General features: G+C 38.6%; 1 protein-coding gene across 5 annotated transcripts in view; it reads left to right on the plus strand.

The window, feature by feature from the left end:
- LOC131242160 (uncharacterized AAA domain-containing protein C16E9.10c-like) overlaps positions 1 to 21,860 on the plus strand; it is a 53,757-nt gene extending 31,897 nt beyond the window's left edge. For 2 of the 5 annotated variants that reach the window (XM_058240614.1, XM_058240616.1), the window contains 13 exons: positions 4,195 to 4,302; positions 8,340 to 8,429; positions 8,583 to 8,658; positions 10,706 to 10,802; positions 10,887 to 10,956; positions 11,065 to 11,241; positions 11,423 to 11,545; positions 13,470 to 13,553; positions 16,536 to 16,720; positions 18,659 to 18,797; positions 18,867 to 18,926; positions 19,182 to 19,253; positions 21,486 to 21,860. In XM_058240614.1, the coding sequence (XP_058096597.1) occupies positions 4,195 to 4,302; positions 8,340 to 8,429; positions 8,583 to 8,658; positions 10,706 to 10,802; positions 10,887 to 10,956; positions 11,065 to 11,241; positions 11,423 to 11,545; positions 13,470 to 13,553; positions 16,536 to 16,720; positions 18,659 to 18,797; positions 18,867 to 18,926; positions 19,182 to 19,253; positions 21,486 to 21,605 (1,401 nt within the window). In that variant the 3' untranslated portion in view covers positions 21,606 to 21,860. Of the gene's footprint in view, positions 1 to 4,194; positions 4,303 to 8,339; positions 8,430 to 8,582; positions 8,659 to 10,705; positions 10,803 to 10,886; positions 10,957 to 11,064; positions 11,242 to 11,422; positions 11,546 to 13,469; positions 13,554 to 16,306; positions 16,488 to 16,535; positions 16,721 to 18,658; positions 18,798 to 18,866; positions 18,927 to 19,181; positions 19,254 to 21,485 lie in introns of those variants that run through there. The other 3 variants (XM_058240617.1, XM_058240618.1, XM_058240619.1) reach the window with 3 other exon arrangements.
- The last annotated feature ends 2,095 nt before the right edge of the window (positions 21,861 to 23,955 follow it).

Genomic DNA, 23,955 nt, shown 5'->3' on the forward strand with positions numbered 1-23,955 from the left:
TGTTTCCTTTTTCTTCTGCTGCTCCTCCTCCCTTCTGTCTTTTCTTTCATCCTCTTTCTTCTTCTTCTTCCAGCGTTGCTACTGCTGCTGAGGCATGCTGCTATGACTTTCAGTTGAGGGAGCTAGCACCCAAATAGTGGGGTACATTGTGGAAGAATCATGTCCTAGCATCTCATAGAATGAAGCAATCCTGATAATCCAAATGATAGTTATAAAGTGGGTGGTTTCTACCATCTTTTCAATGTTGTCTTTTTGGTTATGCTGTGCAGATTTAGATGGCTTGGATTGTCATGCAGATATGCCGTGTACAGTGGAAGAATTCCCATCATTTTTTAGTTAGTGTTGCACTAAAAAAGAAGATGAAATGGGCTTTATTGCTACACACTGTCAGCATGACGATTCATATGCAGGTGTAGCAATTATATATGACACAGGCATTTAGAAATTGTGTTTGCAGCAGATGCTAAATCAAAACAAACCATTCAAAATTCGGGTCCCACTGAAGATAGGACATCGTTTTTAAATTAGGGTTATTGAGCCTTCTGAATGGAATTTTGTTGGTTAAATTTGGGCCATTGAATGCTTCTCATTCAACTGTTCACTTAATGTCCACCAATCATCCAATCATTGAATTCTATGGGAAAAATCTGCTCAATCTCTCCACTCTCATAAATTATTGACCCAAGGTATTGAAAGTGGTCATTTTGGAAACTTGTTGGTCAACAATCTCAACTAATTCCTCTTTTTCACTCCTATTGTTACCAAAATTTCGCTCCATATATTGATATACTCTGTTTTAGTCCAATTAATTTTAAATCCTTTAAATTCGGAAGCGTCCATAAATCTAGATTTGTGTTTACACCCTCCATGTCAATCAAAATATCATTTGCAAACAACATACACCATGGGATCTCTTCCTGCAAATGCCTTGTTAACTCATCCATAACCAATGCAAAAAGGTATTGGCTTAATGCGACCCCTTGTGCAAGCCTATGGTAATGGGATTGGGAACTCATTTCTCTCTACTGGTGCTCCTCACATTTGTTACCCGCACCCTCATACATATCCTTTATCATGCCAATATAACCTTTGAAGCTCCCTTTTTTTTTCCCCAACACCCACCAGATTAACTCGTCGTATGGTTTGTCGAAGTCAATAAAGACCATGTGGAGATCCTCTCCCTATATTTCTCTTTCGACGCAATGACTTGGGCAAGTCATGTTTTGTAAAATTGGGCCTATTGTTTTATAAATAGATATAGAACTATGGGCCCAATTTTACAAAACTTGACTTGCCTGAGTCACCTCATGGACTCATTTGAATAAAATTTTGTAGGTTAACCGAGTCGAGCCTGAGCCCCAAGTTTGCCAATATTGATTTGTATTGCTTTTGGATTTGCTTTCTTGCCTTAGGTTTGTTTGTTTTAGGCAGAATCTGTATAAAAAGAATAGGTTTTTTACAAAATCACTGTTTTCCATGGTTTGAATTGCTAAAAACAGTGAGGAATTCTCAATATCATTTCTGTCACGACACATGAAGAGCGTAATTAAGTTTCTCTAAAAATGACGGTGGTAGCCAGGATTCTTTGGTAGAAGATATAAGGTGATCATTTGGTTTATTAAGAAGTGCACCGGTACATTTTTTGAGGATTCTAGTTTCTATGTTTTGCAATCTAAACAAAAGAAAGAAACAGATGTAGATGATACCTCAATTCAATACCATTTCCATCATGACACATGACAAAGTGTAATTGAATTCTCAAACAATGACGACAGTAACTAGAATTCTCTGGTAGAAGATTACAAGGTGATCGTTTGGTCTCTTAGGAAATGCACCGGTACATTTTTTGAGTATTCAATCTAAATAAAAGAAAGAAACAAATGTAGATGATCCATCAGTTCGTACCGCACTTTTGGTTTCTTGCAAAACAAACTGTAGTTTTGATTTATTTCAAAACAAACTGCAGTTTTGATTTCTTTCAAAACAAACTGCACTTTTGATGTAGGAGCCCACTGCATTCTCTTGGTTTGTAAATCGTGGCTATCTTTTCCATGTCTTCACCTTGAATTTCTCCAAAAGAAACAAGTTGATGTAGGACAATTAACCACTTGCTCTAACAGCTCGAATTGATAAAGCATGGTGAATTAATCTCTTTATCTGATAGCCTAGGCCCCACATCGCATGGGTTAGGACCTCGGCCGAACCCCCCTCGCGGGCCCCACATCACATGGGTACCGCCTCACATGAGCCACCCGCCTCACACGGGCCGCCCGCCCCGAGTGTGTTCCCACATCCCACAGGCTACCCCACTCGAGCTCAGTGTGAAAATGCCCTTGCATTACAAGCCCTTATTGTTTATTGGTCCCTTTTTTTTTTCTGAAAACATGGGGTTCTCTCCCCTTTTTGAGGTGAGACTATTCCCTGCGGATGCACGCAATCACCCCCAACCACATGCATCAGGTAATGCCGGGGAGGGGAGTTGAACCCACACCTATAGGGAGCAAATCCACGGTGCTGGCTGCTCGCCCAAACCCTGTCTGGTGTCTTTTAGTTGGTTGTTTTTTTTTTTTTGAAAAATGACGATATTGTATTAAGAAGCAAAAAGATTACAGAGAAAAGGAGAGAGTCCGCTGAGAAGGTAGACTCAACTAGACTCCCAAAAAAGAAAATCACAACCCTTCAAGGATTCTACATGAGTAACCCAATCTATCATTAAGCACTTTGCCTTGGAAGCGTCTGCCTCTACAGAATTCGAAATATTCCTAAAGCATCTTCCATTTCTTTCTTCCCAAACCGACCACCAGACAGCAAGAATGGCCATCCTCCACAGCCTTGTCCTTACCTTGCTAATGTTTACCCCATGCCAAGCATGATGAAGATGATTAACCACACCAGGAACACACCAACTGATATTAAACCGAGAGCAAAAATCAGACCAAATTGAAGTGATAAAGGGACAATGCACTAGAAGATGGTCAACTGTTTCTTCTTCCTGTATACAACATAAACAAATGTTTGCGAGGACCATCCCCCTTTTCCTTAAGTTATCTACTGTGAGGATTTTCTTCTTACCAACTAGCCAACCGATGACCACAAACTTAGGGGGAGCCGGATATTTCCAGAAGAGATAAGACTGCTGAAGATCTTTAGTACCCAGGTTGCTATGAAGCAGATTATAAAGAGATTTGACCGAGAACCTGCTGGACTTTTCCATTCTCCAAATTAAGCTATCTGAGCTAGACTGATTTGGATTAACTGAATAAATGCACTCCTAAAGGTCCATGAACTCGCTGATCTCCCAATCTTGGAGATTTCTTCTGCCAACCAAATTCCACTCTATCTTACCATCAGAAACAGAAAAACATCCAGCGACAGAAATTTCTTTGTTGGGGGCGAGGAGATAGATGTTCAGGAATCTAACTTTGAGTGGCACATCCCCCACCCAAATATCTTCCCAAAATTGAATGTTAATCCCATTACCAAGATCAAACCCAATACCTTTGAGAACCTCCTTTTTCATCTTTGAAATACCCCTCCAAATAGCCGACGCCCTATAGGAAGAAGAATCTTTAGTCCACCACCCACCCACTGATATCCCATATTTGCATTTAATTTTGTTGTTCTAGAGATTCCCATCTTCTGACCCTAATCTCCATATCCATTTAGTTGGTTGTTGTCCACTTGTCCTAACCATTCTCAGTTTTGTAGGCTGAATTTAAGTAATATAAACATTGTAAGTGGGATCTGGACCCAACATTTGGTATTTGCTTCTGTTGAGCTATTTCATATGCCTTTTTCTGGTTGTTATTCATTGACATATCCATTTTAGAGGACTTGAACAGTATGCCAGAAAGATGGCCTTTGGTGAACACGTAATTTAATTCAGTTTCTTTTTTCTCAGCATCTGTGGTCTTTCACATTTATTTTTTATTTGACTATGTAGATGTTCATTTGACTATCCTTTTCAATTCACGCTTACAACAACCATGTCCACTGTTTCTCTTAATGTCTCATAATACAATCTGCTGCTAATATAGTATTGTGATTAGTTACAATTTGAGTACTAGCCACGTACACTATTTATCCTTGCAAGGAGTGAAATTAAAATGAGATGCTTTTTATTATAATTAAATGCTTGATACTTTCCTTTTTCCCTATGTGATTGAAAACTAAATCATTGTGTTTTTTTTGAAGCCTGTGCCACTTAAACAACTTACGGAGGGATTGAAAGCGACTAGGACATCAAAAGATAATGAATTATACAAACTATTCACTAATGTTTTGTGCATCCATCCCCCAAAGGTAAATTGCTGGATACTTGGTGATCGTGACCACTGCCATGTTTTCTTTAAACCAAATAATTTGTGTTTCGTATCTACTAAGAACATTACTGGTTTTGTTGGATATGTTGTTCAATTGAGGAAGAACTTTTTGGTTGGGCTTTATTGCTCCGCAAATAATGGAAACCTATTCTTTTGGATGTGAAGTTGTTAACTCAAGTGACTACATTGTGGAAGATGTGGAGAAGCAGAGAAGAGAGGCGAAGAGAATATTTTCTTCATATCTCTCCCTGTACCAGCTCTTATTTATACACTGTTTCCTATATCTAATAAGCTCAATGTAAATGCAAATGAAATCTAAAAGATACTCCAATATCTCCAAGGCAAGGTGCACCACTGGGCAACTGAATATATGTGCTCTTACGCTCAAATACACTGCAACTCACGTACACCAAAGACTGTGTACTCTAACACTCCCCACAAGTTGGAGCATATATATCATACATGCCAAGTTTGCCAATGATTCCGGAGACAACATAAGAGGTTGGCTGCACTTCCGATGACTGTAATGGTTGGGATTTGAATTGTAGGTACTTTTGGTGGCTAGGATGTGAATCATTGGCATTTCCTGTTGCTGCCAAAGGACTAATTACTCTTCTGGTGGCTGGGAAAAGGAATAATCACTCTTCCAGTGGCTGTTGTATCATGCGATGACACTTTCTGTAGCTGGAGCACATTCCAGTAGCTTTCGGTGGATGGATGATGTTCTGTTAGCACTTCCGTATGGCTGGATGATGTTCTGGCAGCACTTCCAGTGGCTGGATGATGATTTGGTGGCACTATCGGCTGCTGGATGAGGATTCAGTAGCACTTTCAGCGGTTGCCTACACAAGGCAAAGCATTTTTTATTTCCTGGCAGATCTAGGGAAGCCATTAGATTTACTGGTGAGGGAGAGCCTATTAAAACTTAATGACATGGTTGTAAGAAAGGAATAGAATGGGAAAGAAAAAAAGAAGAAGAAGAAGTAGAGATAGGAAAGGAGGGTATGATCGCTTTGATACCATGTTACTCAAGAGACTACATTGTGGAAGATGCGGAGAGGAAGAAAAGAGAGAAGAGGAGAATGTTTTCTTCATCTCTCTCTCTCTCTCTCTCTCTCTACTAGCTCTTACTTATAGACCATTTATTACAGTTGATAAGCTCAAAAAAGAAAAAGAAAAGATAAACTCAAATAGATGCAAATGAAATCTAAAAGATACACCATTATGTCCGATGATATGGTGCATTATAGAACAACTGGATATATGTGTACTCTCACACTCAAATACACTGCAAGGCGCATACACTGAAAATTGTGTACTCCGACAAAGCCAATCTTTGTTTGTTGTGATAAATGATTTCAGTCTTGGCTTCAAAGTCTTTATGTTTTTGTATAGAGCGTCTGTTGATACGGATTTGTCTCGGGAAATTCATTTCTTATTGGTCGTATGCTTCTGGATGATCCTGTTTTGTTGTTATGGAACCTTGATACTCTCTTTGATTCTTGTAGCTTTGCATGCCCATGTAGATGCTAGCTTGATATTGTAGATGGTTTAAAGGATTTATGATTTATTTATCATACTTCCATTTTACTATCCCATTTTTATGACATACTTTATTTGCTAGAGATGTGGTTTCTGGATTGTTGGTCTTTTGGGTCACGGTGTACCAGCTCAACTATTGTGGTAGTCCACTGGGCAACAAACCCTCCTTGGAAGGTCGAAGATATCTGGCAAGGTTGCCAAAGAGGATACTGACTCATTAAGTAGTTTGCGGGTGTGTTGTGGTCTCGTTTCTCATGTCATTTGCCTGGCATTTACGTGCATTTTTTTTTTTTATATACTGAAAATATTAAATAAAAAACTGTGTCAGAGTTCTCAGCAGGAAGCAAGGAATCTTGGGTTGCCCTATTGCAAGGAACCGAGAGTTGCCCACTGTGAGAAGAAACTGATCTTTTATATACTATTTACAGAAAAAAGCTAATGTTCCTTGTGTCTTCTGAGTTCCTTATGGGCATTTGGTCTTCAATTCTTCAAAAAAAATGATACTACATAAGATACTTCTAACAATAATAAGAATTGGAAGAAACTTCCTATTTACAGATATGAACCTTGCCATAAGGAACCTTCTAAGTGTCTGATAACCCATTCTGCATCCTGATCAAACAGTTGTACGTATAATGCTACATCCTTTTACTAGCTAACTTGCCATTAGAACCATTGGTGTCATTTGCCACTACTCGTCTCCATAGTAAAACCAGCAAACTTCTTGTTGTACTCAACAGTTCATCTTTGCGCACATCTTAGTGTTATTTTGGAATATTGTTAGTCTTGCAAACCCATTTAACTCATTTGCTAAAGCAAGAGGTTATTGCCTGACTATTCCACCATCTTACTTGCACAAAAGGTTTCAATTTCACAATTTCAAAGCATTTACATTGGCAAAAGACTTGCACCTAGCTTTCTTTTTTGAGTTAGTGGTTAAGTGTCACCCCTAGAGTTATGCATAGACACTTGACCTCTGCATGCATAAGCCAGCTAAAATCTCCAACTTCTACAGTCTGTTAGACCACTGCAAGCATATTTCTATCCACACCACTGAGTATATGCAGTATTTTTGCTCTAAAGATACCCGACCCTGTGTATGGCCTTCACTTTTCCAAACAGACACCCAACAAATGCCTGAGGCCTCAACCAGTGCCTGGTTCTCAATAAAAAAACAGAATTATGCCGCCAGTTTAGAAACCAAGATGCAGGAGCCTGCAACCTCAATGTGAAAATTGTGGTGGTGATTTTATGTCGTCAATCACTTCATCTACCTCTGCTATCATGTGTAGTTTTGGACAATGCCAATGTGGAAGGTAAAAGTTCCTTCGTTTAAAACACCTATACTTGCTAAATATAGATGATAAGTGGAGGGTAGAATGTTGTGGATAATCCTTCTGTAACTTCTCCACAGTGTATTCTTGGTTCTTCAGTAGAAGGCAGATCCAAGAGCATTGACTTCTTGGCTTGTAATGGAACCATGGATGCTGGTGTTTACTTTCAGTGAGATCGGGGAGTTAGTTTGAGGCTACACACACACACACACACACACACACACACACTCACACACACAGTGTTTTAAATATCGACAATATCGGTTGATATATCCCACGATATATCTTGTATCCCACATATTTGATCTGGTAAGCACTTTCGAATTTTGTTCCTTTTATTTTCTGTAAATCATGTTAAATTATTGTCAAATTGTTATAAATCCATGATTTTTCATGTTTTGCATGAAAAATCATGGATTGGGAGCTTCAATTTCAAGATTTGGAGGAGATGGGCCGAGTTGCGGAAAAATCTGTCCAAACATCAAATCAAACATGTATGTAACATAATCTAGTGATTCTTCTCTTGCTTTTGAATGTATTGTCTGTGTTTGCACATGTCTTCTTACATTTATAAATTATATGAATAGATATTGAATATACTTGCATCAATTCAGTTAGACCGCATAGATTAGGGCCCCATACTAAGAAAACCTATTTTGTGTACTTTTATTTTTTGTAATGTTTTGATTTACAAGTGTGTATTGATGTCTTTTTTAACAATCACCGAAGTTTCATTGAAAAATTCAACCAATTTCCCAATGTTTCCTTATTGTTCCAACAACAGTGATACATTACACAATACAACTGATATATCCCATGCGATAACCAATATGTATCCGTATCTCAAGAATGCGATACGTAACACGGTACCGATATTTCACACACACACACACACATATATAGTTTCTTTTGGATATAAATAGTTAGCCAAAAATTGTGTATATATGGAAATCCTTCCTTGCATTGTATGCTGATTTTCGTATGAATATCCACAAATTGATTCGCACCATGCTCGTATCATGTCATCAAAATTGGTTCCTACCATGTTCAAATGAATATTCTGTCATAATTATTTCTAGCTAAATGCATGCTGTGCTTTTACATTTTCTGTACTTGATGTAATTGGTCCTTTTTATGCCAGGAAGAGGAGCTCCTTAAAACATTCAATAAACAGGTTGAAGAAGATAGAAGAATTGTGGTAGCTCGTAGTAATCTTATTGAACTACACAAGGTAAGGAAGTGGCTCCTTTATCATATTTTAATCTTTTTTTCCTTAAATTATTTGTGAATTTACTCTGTGAAAACTAAACCTCTTTCAGATCTTCAATAGATTATTATTATTATTATTATTATTATTATTATTTTCACAAATTACGTATTGTAGGTGCTCGAGGAGCATGACCTATCATGTATGGAGCTTCTGCATCTAAAAACTGATGGTGTTATTCTGACAAAACAGAGTAAGAAATTCAAGTCCATTAACTTCTGCATGATTGTCCAGACAATGGTTCTGTTTTAATGTACCACCTTGCTTTAATGCCAGGTTAGTGTTTAAATGGTTGGTGTGTTACATATAATCAAGAACATTTCTATCCTTTACCTACGACTTTCCTTGTTAAAAGCCCTGGATCACATATTTGAGTCAATTTCTTCTTTTTAGCAAGCTAAATGGATTGCAAGTTGTTGTTTTCATATGCATTGTAGCTACACACAATTAGCATAAATTCCGATCACTTTTTCCATTGAAATCATGTATTTGCATTTATTTATGATTTTTGTTGACTTTTTAATTTTCATTGTACTTTTCGGGTTGATTATAAGAATTGAGGGGTTTGTTTAGAGGCTCAAAGGTTTGAATGCAATTTGATGCAGGACCGATGCATGAACCAAACATCATGTGAGATCAGGTAGCAAAATTAAAGTAATTAACAAAAAAACACAAACCTTGCCATTATCATCACAAATACCATGAAAACCAGAAGAATATCATGCATAATCCTAGCCTAGGTTACCAAACAACGTCGTACAAGATCATTAAATAAAGGAAACTAAGATCTAATGGATGTAGGGACATCCAATTAGCATAGGAGAAAACCTATTTCAAAGTAAAAGACCTAATACTACCTAGGGTGAGATTAGGGTTTATGAGATCAAATTGGGTGAAGGGGTTAAAGGGTTTTGATGTTAGGATATGAGAATTAAGGTTTAGGATAGATGGGGTGTAAGGATTTTGGGTTAATTGAAGAATGAGAGAAGTTAGGGTTTGATAGTTTGGGAAAAGAGGAAAGTCGGGGATTTCTAGGGTTAGGTTAGGGTTTAGGAAAAGGAAGAAGGGGTTTGCTTCAAGTGTGATGGGAAACCAAAGGAGACAAGGGGGTGTCCATACGGCCAACCTGGGAGGTTCACATGTGTGGCCGTACGGTCACACGTGTGGCTTGGTTAGATGGGTTTAGGTCTTTTAGGGTTTTGATTGTGGATGAGTATGAGAAAGTTAGGTTTAATAGAAGATGAAGACTTGGGATGGGAGAATCGAAGAACTTTGAAGAAAATACCTTGATGCAGAGAAAATGAATGATGATGTGGAGATAGATGGAGACCTTTCACTTCCGTTGATGAAGATTAGCCTCACACCAATCTTTTGTTCTTTGTTCTTTGTTTTTTGCTTTTTTTTTTTTCACAAAATCCAATGGGGGAGAGAGTCACATGCCCATCCTCTTTTTATTGCTCCAAGAAGTTTCAATAATTACAATAATCACCATCTTGTGAATTTTAACGAAAATAGCCATAGTCTAAATAAAATCAACTAAAAACACTCACAATGATGTCCAAACATAACATGAACAAAACTAAATCCTTTAAGCTGATAAAGTTTAAGAAAATTAGTGAGGGGTCTTAGAAATGCTCGCACATGCACATGGGGTCTTCAGCACGATCACGGGTACTCGCCTAGCTACAGGAAAATCAGTGTGGCCCGCTGCCTCCTCTGATACGTACACAAAGGTGTATGTGAAGTGATGTCCTCATCACAATTGCACCACATTTTCTGGTTACAGGTTTCTTTTATTTATGGCTAGATTGTTCAAGCATGTTATTTTTGGAATACAATAACAAGTAGGGTTTTAAATATCAGAAGGAACTGAGTGAACTTGCTTTCAGTCTTGAATTAACCGAGTCATTCTCCCAATTTGTTGCTAACAACTCTCTTCTTTTGATCCCTGTTGCCACGATGTCTTTTGTTCTGTAAAGCACAAAAGCCTAGAGTGCATATAATATAAATCATCTGATCTGGGCTATCATAGCCAATCTCCATAGGTTGGTTTCAGCTGTGTACGTTTGTTCCAGATTTTCCATTGGCTAATTACAATTATAAGAATTACTGTCAATGGAGAATTTGATAAAGGTTGCATAAATGAAAGAGCCTTATGTAATGTTTCATCTGAATCTGAGTGCACATATAACTGTATTGCATATCTATATCTGAATTCAACTTGTCATGGTTGCATGTAGAAGCTGAGAAAGTTGTCGGTTGGGCCAGAAATCATTATTTGTCGACCTGCATTCTTCCTTCTATAAGGAGTGAAAGGTTAACTTTGCCCCGTGAAAGGTAATTGCTCTCAAAACTTACATAGCATCACACCTTTTGTGCTTGAATAATCTGGAAATTGATTTCATCTCCTTTTACATGAAGCCTGGAAATTGCAATATCGAGGCTAAAGGAACAGGAGAAGATATCTACAAAACCTTCGCATAATTTGAAGGTATGCATATTTGTTTTTCATGGGTCAACTTTTGGAGGGTTGCTATGGGATGACTGCATGTTGTTTTTTCTTTGCTTTACACTCCTTTGTAACATGCACATTATACAGAGCCTTGCGAAGGATGAGTATGAGAGCAATTTCGTTTCAGCAGTGGTTACTCCAGATGAAATTGGTGTCAAGTTTGATGATATCGGTGCTCTGGAAGAAGTGAAGAACACATTAAATGAACTTGTAACTCTTCCAATGAGGAGACCAGAACTTTTCTCTCATGGAAATCTGCTGCGGGTAAATCTTCTATGTTATGTCTTATACCTTGCAAACATAAATTACTTGCGCTTGTTACAAACATTTTGGATTCTTTTTTCTTGTGACTTGTGACCATTTTATTTTATTTATTTATTTTCAAAAAGATTTTCATATGTGGTTCACATTTCTTCCTGATTCATGATTTTGAAACTGTTGTCAGCCTTGCAAAGGGATACTGCTTTTTGGCCCACCAGGAACTGGAAAAACCCTTCTTGCTAAAGCACTTGCAACAGAAGCAGGAGCGAATTTTATCAGCATAACTGGTTCTACTCTTACATCCAAGGTAACTGTACATATCTTTATTTATTTATTTATTTTTGAATTGAGAGAGTGAGAGCGTGGGAGGGTCAGCCAATAGAAAGCAACCCTCTCATTACTTAAACTGTAACTGTTAGCTATCATTAAGACAAAAAGCACAACATAGGTGAAATGGAAAATAATAACCAAAAATTACATTTACAACTGCATGGCACTCAGGTAGCAACCATAAGCGATTTCCTGCTTCACTGAATCTATTGAAACTGACTTGTGGTAAATAAATTTAAAAGAAAAAAAAAAAAAATCTCCTCTCTCCCTCCACATGCCCCACATTAGTCTACACAGAAGCATGAGAAACAAGTGATTCACACCTTCTTCTTATGTGCAACACATGACACATCTGTTAGTCACTTGAATTCAGTGTTTCTTCATGTTGTAAACATTTGATCTGCCTTCGCTACCTAAGCAAACACTTGAAGTCTAGGTAGAATGGGGGGCTAACCACATCTCTATACAAAGACACCTTCTAATGTTGATTGAGAGGATTTGCATCATAGATTTCTCTGAAAATTTTCGTTTGCCAAATGTTTCCAGACTTTCTAGTGCTCAGAAGAGGGATTTATTTTAACCTTTCCCTGCACCTCAATCTTCAAAAATGTCTGGTTTGATTTGCGTAAAGATTTCTGTGAAGTTTGATATTCCAATCAACAGCTCCACCTAGGATTACATAGCAGTCAGAAACCTTCTCCTCTTTATTCAAGAGAGAAGGAAGAGCTCATGGAATGCCTTGGCAAAGGGGGCATCATCAATCCTCGCATCTTCCAAAAAATGGATCTTGTTACCTTTGCCAACAAGAAACCAGACTCCTTGTTTGAATTCGTGGATAGCTTTACGCAAAATGATTTCATTTGGCTCCCCTGAATGCCATTACCAGCTAACTTCTTTCCACACTCCTGATTTGGCTTGCCTAGGAGTACCCGGATAGGGGTGCAACTTGGGTTGGGTCAACCTGAACCCAACCTTATATATGCAGTACATAACATACGAGCTTATGATCGGAAAATATGATTTATGCTTGGATCAGTGGTGGCTAGCGGAGTTGTTATTATGACCTGTTTGTCTTTGGAATAGTCCCTTTACATATTAGCAAGTGTGTGTGTGTGTATAAAATCTTTAATTTTCTGTCTGGTGATTGTAGACTTTATTTTGCTAGTGTTATTCAGTAAGTTACAGGTGTTACTCAATGATTAGATGTTTGATTTTATGTGCTAGATTACTAGTTACAGCTGTTAACTCAACCCAACCTGAATTATGTAAGGTTGAGCGCTTAATACGTTGGGTTGGGCTTGGGGTGGGTATCTTGGGTCATGTCTAGGGTTGGGCTGGGCATTGGGCTGATTCCTCTTGAGGGTTAGGTTGGGCTTGGGTTGGCCCTCAACCCAACCCAAGTCAGCCAGCCTGAGTCACACCCCTATCCCTGGAAACTGTCCTCCATCCAACTCGCCGTATTTCTTGCAATGACATTCCTCCACAGTGCATTCGGCTCCTCCACAAATCTCCACCACCATTTACCTAGGAGAGAGAAATTATTCTCTATAATTTTGGCTTAAACATAATGGCAGGGTTTAGGTTGAAAGGAAACAAAATTGACAAATATGGGTACAGATTATATCCTAGCTCAACTATCTAAGGTAGTCTTTCCTTCATTACTAAACAAAGCATCAGAGTGTTATCTGTTCATTTCCAGTTAAATTCATATTTAAGTTGATATGTTTCAGTCCATCAGTAAAAAGGTATGGTTGAATCTCTGCCAAAGTGTACTGTTTACCATGCAGCATTTTTATCATGTCAGCTTGGAGTAGATTCCCCTCCAAATAAATTAGTGATTTGAACTTTTTTTTTTCCTGTGCTGTGGATGTATTGATTTTTTCTACTTTTTTTTGGATTAGTGGTTTGGAGATGCAGAAAAGCTTACGAAGGCCCTTTTCTCCTTTGCTAGCAGGCTAGCACCTGTTATTATATTCGTTGATGAGGTAAGAACTTTCTTGCTCATACTTGAATGTAGATAAACAGCTAATTCAAAAAAAAGAAGAAGATAAATAGCTGTGTTTCCTTCATGATAAAATTTTCACTTATTAATGATCTAATGCTGCTACGCATTACTTGTATTGCAAAAGGCTGTGGATTTTATATGAGGTATTAAACAATGCTTGAGCCTAGAATTGGTACAGGGATGTTCGAGTTCTCAGTTTGTACAAGTGGGGCCCATGGTTTAGTGATCCAAACAGCTGATATGACAGGCCCCATTGCGGATAGCCCATAGTTTAGCGTAGTGAAGGAAATCAAACTAGAAGCCTAAAGAAGCCTAAGGAAATCCAGTTGCAAGCATGGTATTAAAAAACAGTTAAGTAATGGCCGTTATGTAACAGTAATGGTGGGAATCGTTACGAGTTATGGGGAAAATTGGCCCATAATGGTGCATTACAGTGCCGATACAAGTTTTTTTTTTTTTTTAAAGGCTGTAAAGGCCATTATGGCCCATTTCGTAACAGTAATGAGGGTGGCTGTTACGGCCACCACTACCTTTATTAAATACCTTGATTATAGGAAACAAAGATTAAATTGCTAAAATAAATGCATCATTTAATTAGTGTTTGGAGTACGAGTATTGCACCCTGTATCACACCATTGGGATATGGAAATATTAGCGATGTCAATGGGCCAGGTTGGCCTAACAGGCTTTGGGTTTGGCCTACTTCGGGCCAGGCTTGGGCTGAGATACTAGGCCCTCATCCTCTGAGGGCCTAAAATTATAGCCCTTTTATTCATTAGGCTGGACTCGTCTGTGATTAGAGTCTGTCAGCCCGCACTGAACTTGGCCCAGCCCAGTCCATTTAAGATTTCAGGGTTATTTTTGTCAATTTCATGCATGATTGGGCGCGCTTAACAAACAACCTAGATCTTAAAAAAAGACGGTGGTTGGGCTTGAGCTTGGGCCAGACTCAAACCTGGGCAATGCATAATCATCACGGGTTGGGCTCAGGCCTGGGTTTTCCTTGGCGGGCCTGGCTTGGACAGACATCAACCCAGCCTGTTGACAGCCCTTGGAAATATCATGGGAAATATCACATGAATTGCGTAGTGTATCACAGTCTGAGTGAAACATTGGGAAAACTAAGTGCCTGTTTGGATTATTCAAAATTGAAAAGTGGATTTTTCCACAGAAATAAAATTTCCTCTATTTGTTTTTTCTGCGGAAACACGAAGACATGACAATGAAGTCATAATTTAAGTGATTAAAAGTCACTTGCATGTTTTGAAGACAAAAAGAAGATGAGATGTAAAGTAAAGATGATTGATCAAGAGAAACCAGTTTCTTTTAGTTCTCTGTTGGAAGATACAAGCAGGAAATATCTTATGTATCTCTGGAAATATAGGAATATTCGCAGATATTGAGTTATATCAGCCTGTATTAAGTGTTAATGGAAATATAGGAATATCGCAGATATCGAATTATATCTGCATGTATTAAGTATTAACGATATTATCATCAATATATTTTTGTATTCCAGGATGGTTGTATCACTAACTAGCGATACCAAATAATATCGGCTGGTAATTGATATGTAGAACATCATTTAATTATCATCGTCCAATGCCCTTGGGCCGTTATATTAGTCTACTATCTGTAGAATCCTCTTAAAGAAGTTTCTAGATCTTTCTTCCCTACTTAATCTCATTGGTTTGCATATCAGGTTTTCAGTTTGGACAAATGGGGCAATGGTTCAGTGATCCAAACAACTTGATCTGATAGGCCTCTTTATGGATGGCCAATAGTGTAGCCTATTGAAGGAAATCAAACTAGAAGCCTAAATATTCAAATACATACCCTTTTCATTGATCAATTCCAACTCTAGATGCCTTATACGGCTCCAGTCACTTGAATAATATGCAAAAAGATTAAAAATAACAAATATGCGGAGTTGCTCTATTCAAACACAATGAAGTCACACCAAAGGGCCTCAAGAGGCATTGCATGCACCACTAGAAAATTGAATCCCATCATAGGAAGCAAAGATTAAAATTACTAGAATAAATGCATCATTTAATAATCATCATCCATGCTCTCTATGTATGCCACTTGGGCCTTTATACAACTATCTTTAGAATCCCTGAAAGAAGTTACTAGGTCTTTCCTTCCATACTTATATCTCATTGATATGCAACCGTATGGACTGTTACAGCTATACGGTTGATCGTATGTGCTGCATGTGCTGTTTGGTTGCAAGCCTCAATAGTCAATACATTGATTATATACAACCATAAGACTGTATATGCTGTACTGTTACATGCATGAATAACTGGTTGAATATAAGTGCTGAAATCATCACCAGAGTGGACTTGTGGACCCCACAATCCAATTGGCTCTTTATATTGGACTATCCGATTGGATTTGTGTGCCAACACAGTTAAAACCGGATTACTTCTCTTATTCAATCTTGAATTGGCCAGCTTGTATAGCCCTTCTGTGGATTCTATGCATGGATCAGGATGGTCGGCTGGTGCACCAAAACAGATTGAAGATGATGGGTACAGCATTTTTTGGCCTTTTCTTGGTTGAGTGTTGACCCATGACTGTTTTATTTATTTATTTATTTTTATTTTATTGTTGGAACGGTGTAACAGGATGAGTGTAGCTGATCCCAATTAGTTGGGATAAGGCTTTGATGATGATGATGATCTCTTTTGTTGGGTACCTATTGATAGCTTAGGATTTGTATCTCAGAGCTTTTTGATGCATGGACTGCTGCACGTAGTGAGACCTGTGATATGAGAAGGGTTTGGATTGTTGAACCATGGGCCCCACTTGTATAGACTGGAAAACCTGATAGCAGTGCACAAAGCTCTGGTGCGAGTATTGTATAAGACCTTATTATATGTTCTGACGCCACACTTCAATCGGGAAGTTTCTCTGGAAAGTGGTTTAATTGAGCAGCTGAATTTGGTTTCTTTAGGTTGACAGTCTGCTAGGTGCTCGTGGTGGTGCTTTTGAGCATGAAGCAACTAGAAGAATGCGAAACGAATTTATGGCAGCATGGGATGGACTGAGGTCCAAAGATAGCCAAAGAATCCTCATTCTTGGTGCCACAAATCGACCATTTGACCTTGATGATGCTGTCATTCGTCGCTTGCCGAGAAGGTACTGTTGCAAAAAAGATATAATTCCTTTTTTTTTTTAAATATTATATTAATTCCTTTTTTTCTCTGACTAAAAACATAGAATGTATGATTCCTATTTGTTTGCAACTAAAAACATAAAAAGTACATTTGCAAAAAGGATATTTGGTCTTGTTTTTTCCATCTAAAAACATAGGAAGTAATATTGATGCAAGGACATGTGATAACCTAACCCTAGATGCATGTATAATCAGGTTAAAGATTATTCAAATAAATAAACCGATTAACTAACTGTTTCTAATCAAAGGGATTAGGTAAATCTCAACACAAAGATGAAGTTATTCCATCAGGATCATGCCCCTTAGCATAAGATCATGTAAACAGTAAAAAGGGAGGATCTCGGGATATGGGGATATCCCAGATCTAGCATAAGTCAGTCCACAAGTAAGCTTGGATCTGATTCTACTGACTAACCATCCCTCTTTTCTGTTCGAACTAAAAAGGAGTATCCAGAGAGAAACGAAAGGGGTGAAGGATGATAGGTTCAAGATGAAGAAGGTATAGATCCTTTGTCGTCAAAAGCAGTGTTTTAAATAGCGGTAGCGTGATGCGTAGCGTTCAGCCCTCTATAGCGTGTAGCGTAAATATGTAGCATGTAGCGTAAGCTACACGATACTTCTATTTTTTAATTTAAAAATAGGACAAATATAATAGATGGTGAAAAAAAAAAGGGGAAAAAATGTAAAAATGCCTAAAAGATGATTCATTTTATCAATTATAAGCATGTTCAAAAAAGTTATTAGTTATCATTTATCAAAAGCCTATCCACATATATAAGCCAAATCAAATAATTATCACATCAACAACTTTGTAAGCAAATCACTTTAATTAATAATGTCTAATTGAAACCACAAGTCACAATTATGAAAAGAAATAAAAATCCCATAGGTTAAAAGTATCAAGTATGATACAAGTGTCACATTCCTCAACATTAGAAACAAAGAAAATGTGAAAAAAAATAAAATAGTCAAAAAATACATTGTAGCTTACGTTGCGGACGCTACACGCTACGTAGCTGTAGCGTATGCTACGACCCCTGTAGCATACACTACATGGGATTTACGCTATTTGGGACGCTACGTAGCGCTATGGTCACGCTACGCTACATAGCGTATGCTACAGGCGCTATTTGAAACACTGGTCAAAAGAAAAGGAGGAAGATGATTCTTACTTTTTCCTGCACCTCGAAGATTTTAGAAAGAGAGAAATTCGAAATCGGGGTGGAATCCTCAACACCCAAGACCCAATCCTGAAACCCTAATCTCTTGAATAAAGAGGAAGAAAATAGATGAATTCTTATTCATTCAATAATAATAAAAATAGGGTTCCTCACAACGTATATATAAGCTATGGAAAAAGTAAAAGTGCACTAAGGCCCCTGGAAAGAAGAAAAATAACAAAAAGACGAAAAATAAAGAAAGTTACAATAAAGCCCCTAAAACAAGAAAAATAACCAAAAAGTCCAAAATTAAAACACCCATGTGGTAGAGTGTGAAATCCGATCGATGGATCTATGGTCGAGGTGAACACCCATGTGGTAGGGTGTGAATTCCGACCCATGGATATATGGTCGAGGTGCGGTCATGCCACTCCTGCACTCGTAGCGAGTCATAAAGTGGGTCCGATGGACCCGTCGTCCATCCACATCAACTTCTCCGCTCTGGTATTCTGTCGGCAACGCCTCCTCCTTTGGTACACTCTAAAGGGCACACCACTGATGTCCGTAGCAAATACGCTTTGGTCTGCCTAGTTATTAACTTATGAATAGTATACTTAGCATGTCTGCTCCCTTACTCTCATGATTCCAGGATGTTTCTAATAAAAAAAATAGTTGAATTTCTACTTTTCACTACCATTTCCTCTTCCTTCTGCTTCTAGTGACTAAAATTTTGGTATGTAGGATATATGTGGACCTCCCAGATGCTGAGAATCGGATGAAAATTCTAAGAATATTTCTGGCCCAAGAAAACCTTGATTCTGTATTCCGATTTGATGAACTTGCCAATGCCACTGAAGGATATTCAGGGAGTGATTTGAAGGTGAAGTACCAACACCTGTTGTCTTTCTTGGCCATCTATTCCTCAATTTCTTACTTTCTTTTTGTGCAGAACCTATGTATCGCAGCGGCATATAGGCCAGTGCAAGAACTTCTAGAAGAAGAAAAGCAGGTATGTTCCTTGATTTGTAGGTTACTGTTGATGTCTGTTTATTTCCTTGGACGCAGTTAGAGTTGAACCAGATTTATGTATGCTTTAAGGAATAACTTCATTTCTGAAAATATATGAACCAGTGCATGGGCATTGGGCTTTGTGGATAGGCGTTGATGTGTCTACTTGTGCATGTTTACAATTCATCTGATTACTCATTACTCTCTCTCTTTCACTTTTTCACATATGCTAAATTGCCATTGCTTTTTGGTTTAGGGAGGTACAAATAATGCACCACCAGTATTGAGGCCTCTGAATTTGGACGATTTTATTCAAGCAAAAGCTAAGGTATGGAAATAATCTCCTTTTGTAGTTCAAATTCCCATGGTAATTGATTGAAACACTTGAAAGAGAAGTGCCCAGTGTATATTCTCTCAGGTCAGACTAAGCGTTTGATAGGGTGATACCGTTGAAACCAATATTGATTTCTGTACAATTATTCTATAATGTTAAGAGAATAGGGGGAACGATCACCACCTACAACCAGTGGTACGCCACAGCCTAGTTTCTGCTTCAAAATTTTGGCTTCCATTTCTGACCTTAGAAAACTCATCTTCAAGGGCAAAAAGCTTGTAAAATTTAGTCATAGGTTAAACTGTAACACTTGCAACAGAGATAAGGAACTGCACTAGTCTGAACGAGATAGTCAGTTCCAATTGAAAAGATCTAAAAGGGCAAGGGTAATACCCAAAAGGACTGTGGTGGTGGTAGTAGTTAATGCTTGAAGGTCAGTTTAAGTGAGGATATGGTCCGTGACAGTGTGGAGTGGCATAACAGGATTTGTGTAGCCGATTCTAATTAATTGGGACAATGCTTTGATGATGATCATGAGATTGAGGATGGGGATGATTATGTGCATATGTATCTCGGTTGCAGGTGATCAGTAATCTAAAAATAAAATTGACAGCAATTGTAGAATATGACTTGGGATGGAAGGTATAGATCTTTATCATCATAGAGTCTTGTCCCAGCTATCTGGGGTCGGTTGTTTTCATGAATGGTATTTTATGAAGAGACATTTATTTTACACTCACACAATTAAGCAAATCTATACTCTATACATAGAGAACAGATCAGGTCATCTGTGCCCTTCATTTAGTTCAAAATAGTAAAGATATAAGAGGGTTCTTTGCTAATTTATACTACAAAAATGCCAAAGCCTCTTCTAATTTGAACCTGAATTTACTGAAACGAATTAGAAATCTAGAAATCTATCAGGATATACAACACCTAATTTAAACCCCAAACCCATTAGATTGCAGATTTGCAATAACCATATACTAAAATGCCTCACCCAAGTTGCAGATCTGCCACCTTATTTGTGGTTTTTTCTACCGGAACATTTCAAAGTTGCAATCTAATGGGTACATTTATTTCCAAAATGCTGGTGTCCTTCAATAAAACAAGTAAGACAAGGTACTTTTAAGGAATTTTTAGTTGACATTCATTTATATACCGATGTAAACAAAGAATTTCAGCATTTTCTGAGGGGTTGAAATAGCTCAATTGGAGTGTGATCCACCATAGTACCAAACCAGTACAACTCATTCCAAATCAACTGAAAACATTGCCAGGATTTCCAGCTCAGTCGGAAATTATTCTTGATTTGGGTGGATTCTCAGGACAGTGACTAGCGAAACCAAAGTATATTCATCTCTCATCTCCAGCCGAGTTCGGCCGAGTTTTATTTCCATGGTTCGATCTGAAATTACCCACCAGAAATATGTCAACATGTAATCACATGCAAGTTTGACATGCTTGCTCGATATCTTAAATAGCTTTGTTTAATTTGGCTCTTATTACATATAAAGTGGAATGCTAGGTCAGTTGATTTTCAACAAGTTTCCTTTGTGATTTTGAGCCTCCAATTTCATGGTGATCAGGTGTTGTTACCACTCTTCCTCCTCTTTACCCCCTTTTTTAGCAAAGGTGGATGGTACCACAGAGATATTTATTGGTTAAAAACAAAGGCACAACCATATGAAGGGTTGTTCAAACCATACACCTAATAAGCCACGATTGCATCTGGAAGAGAGAAAAGAATCCGAAAGTGGATGTCTACACAATTCGACAATTGACCAAGAGTTTTATCTGGATGATCAAACAATAGTTTCTTCTTCTACATGAGCTAGGCTTGAACCTGAAGGTTGCGGATGCATAGCGCCGTCCCAATCAAGTTGTGGATCAACCTTGAAGGGGTCAAACTTTACTTTTGATAGTAATTTACATATGCATCCCAATCAAGTTGTGGATCAACCTTGAAGGGGTCAAACTCTACTTTTGATAGTAATTTACATATGGATCCCAATCAAGTTGTGGATCAACCTTGAAGGGGTCAAACTTTACTTTTGATAGTAATTTACATATGCATCCCAATCAAGTTGTGGATCAACCTTGAAGGGGTCAAACTTTACTTTTGATAGTAATTTACATATGCATCCCAATCAAGTTGTGAATCAACCTTGAAGGGGTCAACTTTACTTTTGATAGTAATTTACATTGTGCCATTTGCTTCATTAGGTTGGAGCATCAGTTGCCTATGATGCCACAAGCATGAATGAACTCCGGAAGTGGAATGAACAGTACGGAGAAGGTGGCAGCAGGAGACGATCCCCATTTGGCTTCGGAGTGACAGGCTGATTCCTTGCTGAAAATTCTTGTGTAACCCTAGGAATGCCCATCTTTTTGCTGTTTTTCCCTTCATCCCTTTAGGTGTTTTAGTGAGAATGTCTGTAACATATGAGTGCGAGGCCCTTACCCATTTCTCATATTTTCTCTGTTTTGATTATGAAGTGTATATCCAGCTCTAATTATATGTTTTAGCTAACAGCCCTTCATAGCATATATTAATGCCATTTAATTTATCTCAAAACACTAATGAGGAATTTACATAAATTGTCTAATGATTTCGAATGAATTCTTTTTAGCTTACTCCTCCTTACAGCACAAGGAGGAATAACTCCCAAACGGGTTCTCAAGCTCATTAGATTGGTATTTATTGTGATTTCTAGGGGTAGGGTTGCAACTCGAGTGTGTTGGGTCAGGTTTGCACGTGTGGGATTCAGGCCATTGATAGTAAGGTGAACCAAGAGAATTTGTTGAGTAGAATGCATTGCCCATCTACTCCCTTTTGCTTGTCTTAACGCACTTGTGAAGGTGGCAGCCTTATCTTTTCGCCACAAAATGTTCATGATGGCCCCCATCTGCTGAATGGACCAGATGGTGCACGTGACCTGCTGGAAAATGTGCAGCAGAGATCAGTTTGGTCATTCCCAGAAACGTTCTTTGCTTCCAAATCAGCAGCTCTCATAAGACCATATCAAACTGTAGCACTATAACTTGAAGCCTTGATTTGGTGCACAATAACTCCTAAGCGCCATCGGTGCAGTGGGACAGTCCGTTGAAAATTATGCAGATTCAAAGCTCAAACGAGCTTGGGATGGAAATACCTACCAACCTGTTGATAAGGTGATTCCCACCAGAACGTAGAGAAAACACAAATATCATCGTCAGCCAAAACATCTTTGGGGCCCAATAACATTTCAACGGTGGCCCTTCAGTCCCTACTGTTTCTTGTGGCGTGGCCCCCTTGAGTTTTGTACCTGTCTCATTTTTAAATTCAGATATTACAATGATACGGTGAAAAGAATGGACGGAGTGGATTTGGACATCGCCATGTCCCTACAGAACTTTGGGTTACATGGACTAGTAACAGGGGTTTCTCGCAACACGCCTGGGCTTAGCTGAAAAAAAAAAAAAAAACGTGTATCATGGTCGCCCCACAACGAAATTGGAAGATCAAAATTCAAGCTGGGACAATCATCAGTTTCACGGTAGGTTAACAGTGACGAACGTTTTGGATGCCATACACACTCCCCTCTGTAGACCGAGACAGCCAAATCTCAATTGGACCACACTGCAAGAAAACGGTGATGATTGAACGCCTACCATTAAAAACCTCCTAGGGCCACTGTAATGTTTATTTGCCATCCAACCTGTTGATTAGGTTACACGGACCTGGATGATGGGAAAACACAAATATCAGCATTGTCCAAAACTTTCGTGGCCCTCAAATTTATTTTAATGGAGGGCGTTCAATCACCACTATTTCATGTGGTGTGGTCCACATTCAATCACCGCTATTTCATGTGGTGTGGTCCACATGGGATTTGGATCTGCCTCATGGCTGATGACCTAAAATGGTATGGAAAAATAGTTGGACGGTGTGGATGAAATGCATACATCATGATGGGGCTCACAGAGCCTTGTCCATTAGCTACTGCATGTTGACATGGCAGTAGGCAATCCGTGTCCGGTCGGTTGAGCGGACGCGGATTTCCTATTGCGAAAGCCTTTCGCAGAAACTTCCTAGGACGGGAATTTACGTGGGGCCGACCGTGATGTTTATTGAAATCCATCATGTCCATCAGTTTTTCAAGATCATGTTAGGTTAAGGGCCCAAAATTAATGGAATTCCAAAACTCAGATGGGCCACACGACAGAGGATTGAACGTCCACCGTTGAAACATGCATCCCAGTAGGAATGATCTCATGAATAGTGTGGATGATGTATAAACAACACGGTAGACCTCAGGAAGGTTTCAACGGTAGTAATTTACCAACACACGTTTTCCTTATATATATAGTTAACTTGAGTTTTGGATTTAGATCATTTTGGGCCCATCACCTAAAATGATCTTGCAAAGCTGATGGACCTGGTGGATTTCTCATAAACATCACGCTGGGCCCCACCTAACTTCGTCCTGCAAAAGGTTTTGGGAGGGAATCCGCGTCCCGGTTGAGCACCCCATTTACAATATCCCCAATCTTGGTACTTTTCCACTTGATCGTAGACCACCGTTATATTTAAATTTGCAACCGTCCATGTGTAGGCCACAAGTCTAAAAGTTCTACTTTGTTCTCTTGAAAATAATTTCGGCGAATAATTCTTCCCCAGTGATACTGAGATGCATGAGACGGATGGTTTGGA

The sequence above is a fragment of the Magnolia sinica genome, chromosome 4, assembly GCF_029962835.1.
Source record: "Magnolia sinica isolate HGM2019 chromosome 4, MsV1, whole genome shotgun sequence".
NCBI lineage: Eukaryota > Viridiplantae > Streptophyta > Magnoliopsida > Magnoliales > Magnoliaceae > Magnolia > Magnolia sinica.